Source organism: Argopecten irradians, unplaced genomic scaffold (genome assembly GCF_041381155.1).
Source record: "Argopecten irradians isolate NY unplaced genomic scaffold, Ai_NY scaffold_1246, whole genome shotgun sequence".
Classification (NCBI taxonomy): Eukaryota; Metazoa; Mollusca; class Bivalvia; order Pectinida; family Pectinidae; genus Argopecten; species Argopecten irradians.
Genome location: NW_027188712.1, coordinates 1 through 14749, shown reverse-complemented (window position 1 = coordinate 14749; position 14749 = coordinate 1). Strand labels below are relative to the sequence as shown.

Sequence of the window (14749 nt, the reverse complement as noted above, 5' to 3'; positions counted from 1 at the left end):
CGTTCTGATTTTTTATGGAATAATTCAATAACATAAAACATCTTTTCAAGTTAATCATTCTAATTCAATCTAATCTCGTCATATTCCAAATGTTTTGAGGTTCTCTCTTTTCGTTAAAGTAATTACACCGTTGTTTCAACAACCAATCAGGGACGATGTTACAAACAGCGATGCCATTTTATATGCCAATGAAAATGGTAGTTACAAACAAGAGCGTCAGTCAGCTTTAATTGACACCTAAAAGCCTCTCATATCAATAACAATACTATTTTAGTTTAATATGTCTCAGCCATATCTTGCGAACATTAAAACTTGTCGTAAACAATGTGATATTCATTTTTAGAGATCACTGAGAGCGCCATTACGCTTTGATAAAGAACACGTGACATTAAGCTGACCCACCCAAATTGACCATATGATCTTATTTGTCTGGGGAAAATAACACAATCGATAATGATTAATTAACATACACCACATCGTGATAATGGGAGTGTCCCCATACATATTTATGTCGTGTCCAGTACAACATAACATAACAGATGCCATATGATCATCTCGCCATTGATACTTTAATCTATTTACGCAGATATCATTGCTGTGGTTTGTATATTAATTTGTATATATTAGTAGTTAAATTATTGGGCCCAGTTTTCCTAACATTCCATAAAGGGATTCACTAACTTAAAATTCCCCAATGGAATATCATTACAGAAGTTACAGGAAACAATCTTAAGATAAGGAGCCTTCCTTAAAATCTGTAATGCTTTCCTATTGGAGAATTTTAAGTAAATGAATTCATTAAATTTAAGTAATGATCGTGAAACTTGTCCGTTATGTAGCGTTCATGACTTTCTCAGTATCGCTATTTTATTCTGCATGTGTTCCAACACAATTATAGACAGAAAACATGATCTTGTCTCATTGTTCTGTTTCTGGTTACTCACTTCTTTAGTTTCCTTCTCAACAACTTTCAAACTTTCATTCAAGCTAACAAGGCACACTAGGCATCAAAACGGTTATCCGTGTAAAATGAGCCATTGTGTTGCATAAATGTTGTCAATGATTAAATAAAACAACTAATAGATGGTTTCTCATTCGTTTTATATAAGACAAATCATGTTTTAAAATTATATGCAATATATAGGAATATTACGGACATGTTTTTATCTACAAAAGTGAAAGATAAATAATAATGGAGATTTCTCTACTAACAAGTATATATTTAACAAGTAAAATTAAAATAACTCATAAAACACGTTCGTGTATTTTACTGAACTTGTGTTCCTCTTTCGTGTTATGTCTCTTTGGTCACTGAATCGTCTACTGGAGGCATTTCGGAACTGAAATCATGAACATATTCGTGAAGTATAGAACATATAGATCAGTGTTGTTATACATAGTATAGCGATTTATTTTTGAGGGTTTTTATTTTCACGGTTTTGCGGTATATTGTCATCGTCGCGAAAATTTTACACGCGACAAATAAAAAACAATACTATATAATAAATTCTACCATGTTAAGTCCTAATCGCTTTAATTTTGATCCATGAAAATATCCGGTTATACGGTACATGTATAATTGAAATTCTTGAATAAAACACCTTACTGAAAATATTTCCATAATTCATTATGAAACAATTTACAACGTAATGTACTGACTCTTTCGAAAGAAAAAAGTAATGCCTTAAACTATAAATCGATGTCCTTCTGTTCTTTGAACGAACATATATAGAATTGTAGATAATAAACTTACGGAGGAGGCAGATATTTTGGTCGTGCTGCCGACAAGCCTTTGTCATTATCACTAAACAGTTCATATGTATCTCTCAATTTCCTCTTCTGTTTTCCCTCTCTGCAAATACATGTGATGATTGGGATTATGTTAAAATCAGGCAAAATACTGTAAACAACTTTATTTTCGAGTTTAATAATGACGCATCTTCGTTATTTTCGACACATTTGCGAATAGGTAATTTTTACATCAAAGCCCTTAACTGATATTAGTACAATCATATAGAATTATTTTCGAAGCATATCAGTTCGCATTCGCGCCCTTCCACGAAATTGCGTAAAACATTTATTTCACTAAAATTAAGGTGTTTACAGTAGAAAATAGTCAATTGTATTCTAAAATGCTTGATGTGATATGACCAAGGCGCTGCAGAGAACCATTGTTTTTTGTTGGTTACAGAAACCAATAATAAGTGCCGTATGTCTTCCAACTAATGCCACTAGACACTTCCGATTGTTTTTTATCACTAGCGCCGACACCCAGAATTGCTGTCGTGATATAAACAGGGCAATTATGTCTTAAAGGTTATTCGGGAGAAGATTCGCCAAATATATAAGCTATATACCAAAAGTTGATATAAAAGTGATATATGATAGGTCGTAAAAGGTTGAAATTAAGGTTTGACGTTTCAGTGTAAGTACAATGTATTGGCTGAGTTGCTTCATCATAAGCCTTGTCTACTCCAAATATGGAAGGTCAATAATAAATCCATAAAAGAAAAAATGCGCTTTCAGAACAATCTTATCTTGCGAGGTACCGGAAACAAATTTGTTTTATAAAATATTCTTGTAGAAGCAAGACTTCCTTAGCATCTCTTCATTTCCTTTTCATTTGTATGATGATATCACAAAGCTTCAAAACCAGTCGGATGTTGCAAGTTCAAGGCATATGTTATATTTCCCTATAGATGTGAGATTTAGATATTCTTAGTCTTTATTCAGGTAATTGCGAGTTTATTTGTAATAAACATACGATACGTTATTCCATCGGATTGTCCCTTTCTACAATATTTAGATACCGTACGTTTTATATTGCAATATTGTTAAACTTTATATCGGGTATAAACTCGAAGACTCTCTTCAAAGTATTTGTGTGTCAACGAAACATTTTACTTTAATTTAAGTACTTCAAACTCAAGAACTCGGTTTGTTGACATTTAATTTTACTATTCTAATTTATAATGCATTTTAAACTATAAAATTTGATTTATTTATAAATGATGCAGCGATTAAAAAAAACAGAGTTATGATTCAGTTAATAAATTATATAGAACATATTTTGTGACGTCACAGATTGACGTTTTGTCTCGAAACCCCATTCATGAAAGATCAGTCATTCGCTTCGCTGGTCAAATATTGAAGATGAGAGTATTGGAATATCAATGGATACATAAAAGTAGATATTGAGTTCATACCTGATTTTCCTCCAAAGTAAAATGGTCAGAATGCAAAGAAGGACAACCCCAACACCAAGTCCAATGGGCAATCCATACATCCAGTCAGGCACTAAATGAAGATAAATCACACCCATTAATCCATTTACCTCTGAAGTTCACAATGGACTGCTCTATTCTTTGATTTAGAAATGCCTAAATGGGTCTTCGGGGGTTAATGAGCTAATGGCATTGTTTAAATTTGTCATCATAGCAGAACTTCATTTGAGAAATTGTCATGCAATTAAAAAAAGGAAAAGTTTGAAAATAATACCTGTATATCTAAAAATTCAAATAAAGTCCTTTCTATATTATCTAGCATTATCACGAGACAAGCTCTTATCTATTAATGTTAATTTATTAAAGAAATTGATTTTTAAAACTTACCAGAATCAGATGGTCTTTTCAGGGGCACTGAAATTTTGGAGTTATACATATTTAGAAAAAAATACACGTAATTTACATTATTATGAGGCATTGTTCATATATGGAAACATCTATTTGCTCTTGTTTACACTTAAGCTATTTCTCCCTAGTCCCTAGTCACTCCCTAGTAAACGGTTGAATCTTTATTGAAGCAATTCAGTTTATTCTGTTTGTAAAGTATTCAACCTGAGTACTTTTGCAATTGTCTATGCTTGAATTTTTGTTCCTTTATATACTGTATATGTTATTTACCTCTTCATTTCGCATTACATCAATAAATTCACGACACATGTTTTAGAGATTAATCAATCTAAATAACTCTAACTAAAATTAGTTACATTGGTCAGCATTTTTCGATAATTTGTTATAAATCGCTTCGCTGCTCCATGTTCCTTATGATGCAGTGTTCTATTTAAACGCCTTACCAAAATGTACTTTAATAATTTACTTCAATAAAGAATTGACGCATGAATGGTCTATTCTTTAATATGTGTCTCTGTGCAAAATGTTCATTATTCGCAAACAACTTTTTTCTTTGTTTTAAACTTTACATGTACGTTAACTTAATACTAAATGTATAACGTGATCTATAAGTAATTAACCTAGTAGTCTTTCTCAGAAATGAATATATCTAAAGCCTATCATCAAAACAAAATTGTTAATTAATTTTCAATCACCTACAGAGCAAGTTCCGTTACTTGATGAAATTGTTAAAAACGCATCTATAAGATGCTACACATCGAAAGTTTACCCATGTCAGTCGTTGTTTAGAAGAAATATTTCCATCGCATATAAAAGCTAAATTATGATTTTCATTGAATATCTGTTAAATGGTTTTAAGAACACATGGTATTTTTGATTTTTAAGGAAATGGACTTAGTTCGTGGACATTGATAGCACTACCACTGGATAGGGGAAAGGATGTCTCAAAGACTAAAGATGATCTAGAACTTATTTCGTTTCCCATCGACTAGTTAAAATACCAAAGTGTAAATGATTGAGATCCCGATTCACATATCCGCTTACAGAAGTGTCGAAAATCGGAAATGTTTAGTATTAATATTACCAGTACAGTCCTTGATGCTTTGAGAGGCGCGCCCTTCTGTGGTGAAGCCTTCCGGACAGTGGGTACATGTTGTACTGCCTATCTTACCCTGGTACGTCCCCTCAGTACACTTCTCACACTCGTCGCCGTGCTGGAATCTACCACGGCTACATGGTACTGAAACATATGTTTACATTTTTACTGCAATCTTACGAAATGCAGTTGGCACAGATGGCTTGGCGTGAAACACTAAGACCATTTTATTTTCCCTTGTAATAACAATACAAATATATGTTTTGCAAATCTTATTAACAAATCGCTTTTGAAAGCTTTCATTTAAATGAGGTACCGTATTACCATATCAATGTTTAAGGCCATGCAGTAAGACCAACCCCCGAACATTCGACTTACCACAGTAATGTTGTACAGGGACCATTCCGGCCTTGCAGTAAGACCGACCTCCGAACATTCGACTTACCACAGTAATGTTGTACAGGGACAATTCCGGCCTTGCAGTAAGACCAACCCCCGAACATTCGACTTACCACAGTAATGTTGTACAGGGACCATGCCGACCTTGCAGTAAGACCGACCCCCGAACATTGAGCTATTCTCCATTATGGTGTATTCTGCCCCGTCCACTAGCGTATTAAAGGCGTTTCCCGCTATCTTAGCGAGCATCTCATTCAATACACTGATAACGACGTCTTTACAGCCATCAGAAGTAACTGCAGTGGATAAAAAGTGTTAGTTTTATTAAACCTGGAGTTACACGTTGATGAAATACGATATGTATAAACAAACCAACACGTATCATGTCATATTAATGATTTAACCATTATTAGATTTCGAGTACTTAACCAAGCAAGTTGCGAAAATATGGTTTATGTTTTCTGTATATTACATGTATCACTTTCTTTAAACTGTTTAATTGATTACGATTTTGAATGCTTATTTCACGTCATGTTATATTTTTGGTTTATTTTTTAAGAAAAATTAAAACCAGAAGAACGTAATTTAAAGTTTTAAACTCATTTGATTATTTTATATGTTTTATTTCCTTTTTCACATTAAAAGAAAACATCATTACGTCTTACATTTTATTGAATCGCAAGTAAAGTCTGCAGCGAAGCCCGCAGTTGATTGGCTTACAGAACGTTTAAATCGGTCCTTAGAACATCCGGTCACTTCTATGTCCACAAGGGAACATGAACCGTCCCTTTGGCACGTCAACGATTCCGTCCCCTCATATACAGCTTTCTTTATTTTCCTCTCTACAATGTCAGCTTTTGTTTCGGTGTCACACACCAGGTCTAAGTAGGATGCCATGTACTTCCAGTCCAGTTTGTTTCCGTCCATTTTTTCTGTAAAATGACTCACAATCAGCCTACTGTATAATCATTACGGATTGCTAAGCCTGTTAAGGATGTTACGGGTAATATATCACGCAAGTATACATTAAGACAGGGTAAAGAACGAAAAGAAAATACATTGGTAAAACGGTTGTATGATCATCCAAACAATTGGTGTAACTTTTAACGCCAATTACCGCAATTTCTTCTAATAACCTTTTAGTTCTTGCAAGTTTACGTAACACAATTACATTTACTTCATTATTGAAAAAATATAATATGGTTTTTATCCTTTGATATTTGAGAATATCAGTTTGAAATGTAAACTTTCTTTGTTTAAAATCCTTTTATAGTGCTCACTCCTGATATGAATTTTATTTATTTATTTATATATTTATTGTCCTGTCTCTGCTTTGTTTGTCTTATTTTATATTCTGCTTTTATGTATTTTTCTTCCTTCTCACGGTATATCATCCACATTGTATGTGTTACAAATGTGCTCCATTTGTTTAGCTTATGCAATATTAACATGTATTCTGTCAATTTTTAACCTATACCACATTGTTATTGTATGTATATAAGAGCCTTGTATTGCGGTTTTTCTTTTTTTGTTTGTAGTATGTAGCGTGGAACATTTTATGCAGCATCATTTTTAGCTTTGCTCTGTTAACATATCCCATAAAATATATCTACATTATAATGTATGTTTTTGTTTTGAAACTGTATGCTGTGAAAAAAATTATGTTTGTCGCAAGAATAGCTCTACAGAGCTAATGTAATTTCATTGTATGTAACGACACTAACTAAAACTTCTTGTATCTTTATCTTGTATCTTGGAAAAAGTAATGTTATTTATCGAAAATAGAGCAGTGTAAAGAGTTATAAAAACGGGTGTAAAAACGGATGCACATATAAACCAAAAACAATATTTATAAAGTTACATAAGATCCTGATAACTTAATAGTGTTTACAAGTACTATTTTAAGCTTTCAAAACAAATACAGACCAGTTGGGTTTGCTTTCTTAAAATACAATAATTGTATAATTTATACCTTTATTACATTTGGAAGATAAAACTATAAAGAGATATAAAAAAAAACAACACATTTGTAACGAATGTAAAATATAAATAACTCACCCCATCTATTTCGTAGGCGTTAATTCGACATATATTCTGCAAAAGTCAATTATTGTCCGAATCATAATTTATGATTTTGCTCTCTCTGTATTTTAGCTGCTTTGATTTAACGGTACATTATCGGAATAAAACATACTTGTACAATCCGGGAGTCTCCCGTACGGATTGTCGTCGGTTTGGAAGTCCCAGAGATGGAAGGTATCCGGTCCACAGCGGTAACTCTCTTTGGCAGCGTGATCGAAATCATAACCATCTTCACACGCCAGGCTACAGTTGATGGCATCGTCAGACGTGTCCCAATGACAATCGAGGACAGCGTGGGCGGGAGTTGTCAGATTGGTACATGCTACAATGAACATTCATTTCATTTGGATAAAAAATATGGCCGACACAAAATGTTAAAGGCCAATATTTTATATAAACAGGATCTTAAATAAGTGTTCATTTTATATGAAATTTTATGAAATGAGTTTAAGGCTTTTTATTGGCGAACCTGGTAAAGCCTAAGCGAGTAAAATTTAAAACTTCAAGATTAAGCTTTGAAATAAACTATGCCAATGAAATGTGTTTCAGGTTATATTATACTAGTGACATATGCAAAATATGACATTGGCGAAGTCACTGGATATCGGGCGGATTATGTGATAAATGTCATTCTATAACTCTATAATTATATAACGAAGAAAAAACGTTATAATGAATGTGGAGTAAATGTGAACCGTATATGCTATTGTTTTCATCTTTAAAGTTTACATCGACATCTTTAAAGTTTACATCGACTGTGTGAATGCAAAGAATGTTGTAAAGATATATTACCAGTACAATTTTCCAAAATACATGTGTCGTATTCGATAGCATCGCCTGGGCAATCTCTCCCGCCATTATCCGGAGTGGGGCTGTTACATAGCCTCACTCTGGAGGTAGTTCCTTCTCCACAGGTTGTAGAACATGTGGTCCAGTTACTCCACACGCTCCACTCACCATCGACTATCATGAAGGCGGTTAGAAAGTATTTAACATTAATTACTTATCGTATGTGAATAAACAATATACATTTAACACGTCAAGTACATTAACGCCGGAATACTGTACATATGATGGGGCTTTCGCAGTTTTGTTTGGACATTTGATATTGTTTTCATGTTAAGCTCAAATTTCGATGAACGTTTTTACATGAAATCCTGTGTGATGAAGAAACATATATATATATATAACTAGTAACAATACTATGTATTTATTTGTAACTGGAAGACATAATTTTCCATATTAATAACAAAGAAATAAACTTTAATAAAGATTAATGTAAGAATATATTCATACCGACTGCGACTTCACAAAGTTCTCCTTTGAAGTTTACATCACAATAACACGTGTAACCACCAACACCGTCAACGCACGTGGAGTTGTTCTCACAAACATTGTCAGTACAGTCGTCAATGTTGATTCCACAGTGATCTCCCTTTAATCCAATCGGGCATTCACAGCTGTATGTATTCAAACCGTCTATACACGTACCACCATTACATGCATCCGTAGTACAATCGTCATGGTCTGATGAGAACAAACGATTTGAATTTACCTTTTCTTAAGTATTTATGTTCATTACAGAGGCACAGTATGAGATGGAAGATATCAAACGATATAAATGTTGTAGCTTTATTATATAACTACATGTAATTTATAAGGTTTTATATATTATAATAAAATAAAATTGGCTGATGTTTAATTACACCGGATATGTCCCCTATTGATCAAATTGGTTACCTGTGAAAATTAATATAATCTTTAAGCTTGCTTTTCTATGCAAACTATTTAAGTATTTGTATATACGTGCATGTTTTTAAATGATGGATGAAGATTTAAACTAAGCTCTAGGTGATGGAAGTTCTTAAACTAACTCAAGTTTACAATACGTTTATTGTTATCCATATATATTTGTAATACACCTAATATGAAAGCTCTGAATTACCGTCGCATTCACTTGGTATTTGTAAAAAGACATGGTCATCGTCGATTGTCTCGAATTGTTTCCATCCTAATATATCCCCTTGTGTGGGTACTGTGGCAATGCGAGGTCTCCCTCACTATAGATCTGACGTCACGTTGTTTGGACCATATATTTAGTTGGGATAAGCTGCCAACAAATTCTCCTTCTGTAAACAACAGAAATCAGTAGACTGTAATCAATAGTTTTCAATACACATAGCAAAGAACATAAAATTGTAAGACTCACACATGTGATGCCAACGATATTACATGATGCATACTTAACCTTTTATCACAATATCGAAAGAGTAAAGCATTAAGCATTGTTCTAAATGTTTGGAAAACTATACCAAGAATTGTTCAACAAAGATATTGATTATGCAACAGTCAACTGGAGGAAAGTGTGTGTTGTAATATCATATACAAATTGACGTTATTCTATATTATTTTACGAAGATGTTTTGCAATATTCAAACAACAGTAATTTCACTGATTAATTGATCATATAGAATATTAACGTTCAGACTACATACCAGCTACAACAACTCGCGGATTGTGGTTGGTAGAAGGAGCTGATTGGCTGTGTGCATGGTTCTGGAGACCAATCACCGTGGAGTCCACATATAACTCTACATCTGATTTGTTCACGTGGACCAGAATGGTGTGCCACCTAGTGTCATTTATAGTTAAATCTGATGTCGCCTTAAATCTAAAAAAATAATACAATGACTAATTAAGAACTGTATTAAAAGACAAATTCATCACCCTGGATAATCACTCGATAACTGGTTTAATTACACCATCTTTGACTGTAGGCACTTCTATGAACAGAGAGCAGTTCTTATACAGGGAATAAATAACTTGGGTTTACCAGATAATCATAATCATTTAAACATTGAGACACTATTAAATGGATGTAAATTTTGCAATTATGATATTAACAAAGATATTTTACAATGCGTGATTGAATATATATGCCATACTAAAAGATTTGATTTCTGATAAATATATTTTATATACATGTATCATAGCCCTCTGCATATATAAGCAAACAAAAACAAGTAACAAGTACCCATATATATCTAATTACTTGATATTCAAAATACTATCTAGCAGTGCAATTAAACATCTAAACTATTGTATATGTTAATATTTATTTCTAATTTACTCTAAACTATCCTGGCTGGATGGATACTGAATACTGTTTATCGAATATTGAGAATCTTTTATACTATAATAATTATTTAATTGAATAATCAAACTGTACATATTAGAACCATAAATATTGGTTAACTCCAATTGTTTAAAAAATTGCATTCAATCTCCTACCAATTTTTTTTCATATTCAACTGAAGACAAAATGCTCATTTGTTGTCAGACTTTCATACATATATTCCAAAGGGATGGGTCATTGTGCATAAGCATGGGGACTTTTTGGCCTAATATCTCATGGTGTGTATGTCTGTTAGTCTGTCAATAAATGAGCATGATTCTTATCCCTATCCAAAAACTACAATCACTAGGAATATGAAATCCAAATAACTAAACTTGTTCTGAAACATTTTCTATTAAAAATAAAATTGGAGTTATCCCCCTTTAATTAGTACTTATTAATATTATTATCACTATATTGTAATTAATTCAATTTATTTGTATATATAAATATATGTATTAATTAATTGCAGAATGAATTCATGTTTATACTTTAAAATAAGATCTGGAGAGGACTTAAATAGGCGTAGCCTGATGTCCGATCCTATTGATGTACATAATATCAATAAAATATTGTTGAAATGAAATTACACCATCGTGCCGAAATAAATATATACAAAATTATTAAAAAGATACATAAAATACGAAAAGCTTATCATATTATCAATATTTTCATTCTGTTTTGCTCTTGGAACAAGATTAATTAAATCCTGCATGGATACAGAATCGAAACAAATACCGGTATTCATCAGTAATTAATAAAACATGAAAAAGTAATTTGAATATTCTCAAAAGTACTATGATAATATTACCATCATGCGTAAACTGCACCATCGACGGTATCTAAGCGGGGATCCATTCCAAAGGACTATCGGCTTCTTAAGTAAAATCGTCTTTACTCTTGAAAAGTATCAATTACTATAAAACAAACATGTCACATAAACTTACCGATTTCCTTCGATCTCCACCCTACTTCGATTCAATGCAACATTAAGTTCTTGGTCTGGATATATAACCTTTATAACTGATCCTAACTCAACATTGTCCTGTATCTTTATCCAGAAACTGACAGTAAATCCATCACCTCGGCTTAAGGTTGAATTTAACGGATGTACAGCACTTCCATTAGAGCTTGTAATTACAAGGTCAAAATCTGAAACAATCGTCATTGGTTTATTACTATATATATATAGCGAGCTAGTTACATAATCATTGGAGTTGATCTAAAAATGCATGATGCTCTAGACAATCCACGCATACTGTTAACTAATTTATTTTTGCACGGGATTAAAGTTCGCGTATTTAACAGCCAATTAAAATTCGCGAAAAGAAATAACCGCGAAAACGTTTCAATTACAAATGAAATAAACTTCAAATTAAATTTCTTTGAAAATGCCGTTTGAAATGATAGTGCGAATATAAACGCCGAGAAAACGATTTTATAACAAATCAAATAAACTTTTATATATAATAAACTATAAATGGCGAAATTAAATTGCTGTGAAAAATGAAAAGCGAAAATATGTCGCCATGAAAATCAATTGTTTAACAGTTATTGGTCTTGCTAAAGGAAAACATACCTTACATTAAATCTCAAAAAATGTCTACGCAGATTTTGTCATTACTGACCTGCACAGCTCGCCTCAGAAGTTTCTCCTTCGTGGACTGTTGTACGAGATCCTGGACATGAAGAACACTCCGTGGAACCATACGTATCTGTGTACGACCCAACATCACACAGGGAACACGGTGGTAGTCCGCTTATGGAATACGTCCCAGGGCTACAGGCAACTACAATTTTCAACATAAGGCATCTGTTTCCTGGATTCCCAGTTTAAATTTTGCAAAAATACAATCATATCGCATAAATTCGTGTTTTCTTTCCTATTCACCTCAGAGCTACCTGATGTTCTTAAAGTTTGTATTCTATTTTTGTATTAATTTGCATAAAATTTATATAAAAAACGGAATATTTAGCATTAAATCTATAATGCAACAAACACGAATTTATTTTTGTATTAATTTGCATAAAATTATATATATATAACAGATTATTTAGAAATTAATAATGCAACAATAATACAGTGTACAAAATCAACGATACTCAAGCTTTCAAACTTTTACATCTCAGAAACACCCATACATTTGAAGACATTACCTTCACAATCCATTCCTGATTTTGCCCCTTTATGCCGTGTAGTCCTACCGACTGGACACTGAACACAGTCGGTCTGGGCTGCAGCTGGTTGGTACTGACCAGTGGGACAGAGGGGACATTCCTGTTTATCATCATCATAGAACGTTCCCGGTGGGCACTCAACTGGAAAAATGTTAGGACATAAGTGAAAAGGACACTCATAGTGAAGGTGTGTTACTGTTACAGGCTCCTCGAAACTGTAACTAGACATAGGTAAATCCTGTTGTTATCATATGATTTTTTGGTGTTGCTTCATTGATATACGTTTTTATTTGTATCGTTAAAAGAGAAAGCTTAGATAGAGGAATCAAATTTTTCGTGTTTTCAAGAAAAGTAGAAATCCCGAAAGAAAAAAAAGTTACGCCAAAAAACTAAGAGGTATAATTACGATAGAACCCTATGGCTCTATATCACACAATAAAAACGTCGTTAAAATAATTTCGTTCACAGTATGTATTTGCTAACATACCACACGATTCGCTGGCCTCTGATGGAATGGTTTGGCCCTTACAAACAATTTGTAGAGCATCACTATGGACGTCCTGAACGATGAGAGTATGATTGTCCAACTGTAGATCCAGGGAATCGTTTCCCTCGCGAGATTTGACAACCCAAGACTTAATCTTCTCGTTTAACTTGGCAAAAGAATGGTTTCCGAAAGCATTCTTTGTAGTTATTTCTATGTTAAAATCAATGGTTATATCGGCCGATCTTTTGCCAGACTTGAAGCCACATTTTACCTACAAAGTCATTGTTCAATTTTATTAAACGCATAAACAAAGATGTAGATTTTGTATTGTATGATACTTAAAACATTCTGGGAAAAAATGAATGCAAATTCTTAATAAGAATAAAATATGAAACAATATACTCTAGCCAAACTTAGTACGCAGTATAAAATTTCTTCTTATGCAACAACATGTCCTGAGCATAATGTGAAAGTGAAAACAGACAAATATAACAAAACTCTCGGAAAAAATAATAGATACCGGTAGTAACTAGAAACTATTGGGTAACTCTCAATAACGTAAGAAGCTTCTAAACATTGTAATTTAAAATGATTTATTCACTATTTTTATATTCGTATTGGTAGAAGACAATGGCCAAAGTATTTATTGTGTGTTGTCAGGTTAATAAAAATAATAAAAAATAATGATTTAAAGATTAAAACTTTGTTATTACCTCCACATGTCTAGGATAACATCTCTCCTCAAATTGATGAAACATGCATCGTTGTAGGCTTGACTTCAACATGAGCCTGTATAAATTTCTGTCGGATGGTATTCGCAACAGTGGCATCAGTACAGTCCCCATCAAAGTAGTAGTCCATACTTATTCCAACAATAGCTTGATGACTTGAGATGGTCCCTATAAAAGTGATATGACAATACCTTTAAACGAACTGATACAAAAGATGCGGACATGTATTATTTTATGAAATTTCGGATTAGTCTGATATAAAAAAAAATGTTTTGATAGAAAACTATTGTATCAATTCAATATGAAACCAAGAAAATGCAAATGAAATTTTTATAAGAACAAAATGGTGCAATTATTATTTACAATTGTCTATAAAAATATGTTTTTTCTTTTTAATACATGTAGGTACAATGTAATTCATAATGTATGATGTGAATGTAACCATGTAAATGAAATATTCTTATTTCAAGTGTATTTGACTATTATTTTAAAAAATCATTATAAGAGTGTATAGTCCCATTTTGTAATTCATGATCGACCATGTGAATATCCTATAAATCTATCTTGTCTTTAACTTTGATATTAATCATTACAAAGCCACATTACGTGCGCAACTAGGCAGTGTGGAACTAGTGTGTCCAATTCCCAGTATTTGTAGCTCGCACAACCCATACATTTCTGGGGATCAGATAACCTACGGTACTATCAGTATGCCATTTTCAACACAACATCTGCTAAAACTGTCCTCCCAACCAGTAATCACAGGCAACAGCACCATGTGATGGGGGTATCCAGTCGATCCTCATCAAAGATGTGTTTTGCATACAAATACATAATAGAGGTTGTAGAAAGAAAGAGAAGTAGTATCATATATTTAAAAGACAAATAGTTCCACAAAACAAAGCACAAACTAAATCCAAACAAACTTCTGGGTTTGATGTCAACTACAATCAACATCTCCATTAGATC

At 32.8% G+C, this 14749-nt stretch overlaps 1 protein-coding gene across 1 annotated transcript; it reads right to left on the bottom strand.

Annotated features, from left to right (window-relative positions):
• Positions 1-1230: 1230 nt before the first annotated feature.
• Positions 1231-13910, bottom strand: LOC138314043 (uncharacterized). The gene is made up of 16 exons (XM_069254241.1): positions 13806-13910; positions 13050-13320; positions 12542-12703; positions 12013-12174; positions 11332-11536; positions 9705-9880; positions 8506-8736; positions 8002-8172; positions 7322-7531; positions 5793-6059; positions 5241-5423; positions 4717-4872; positions 3612-3638; positions 3207-3297; positions 1754-1852; positions 1231-1340 (listed from the first exon to the last, which is right to left on the bottom strand). Exons 1-16 carry the CDS (start codon positions 13908-13910, stop codon positions 1295-1297), a joined length of 2562 nt encoding a protein of 853 aa, XP_069110342.1. The 3' UTR covers positions 1231-1294.
• Between the last annotated feature and the right edge of the window lie 839 nt (positions 13911-14749).

Bases quoted from the DNA above. Each gene is read 5' to 3' on its own strand.
- LOC138314043 (XM_069254241.1), bottom strand. From the start codon at position 13,910: ATGGACTACTACTTTGATGGGGACTGTACTGATGCCACTGTTGCGAAT. The intron at 12,704-13,049 runs GTATGTTAGCAA...ACATTTTTCCAG, and splicing joins AGAGGCCAGCGAATCGTGTG to TTGAGTGCCCACCGGGAACG. The intron at 3,298-3,611 runs GTAAGTTTTAAA...ATCTTCATTTAG, and splicing joins GAAAAGACCATCTGATTCTG to TGCCTGACTGGATGTATGGA.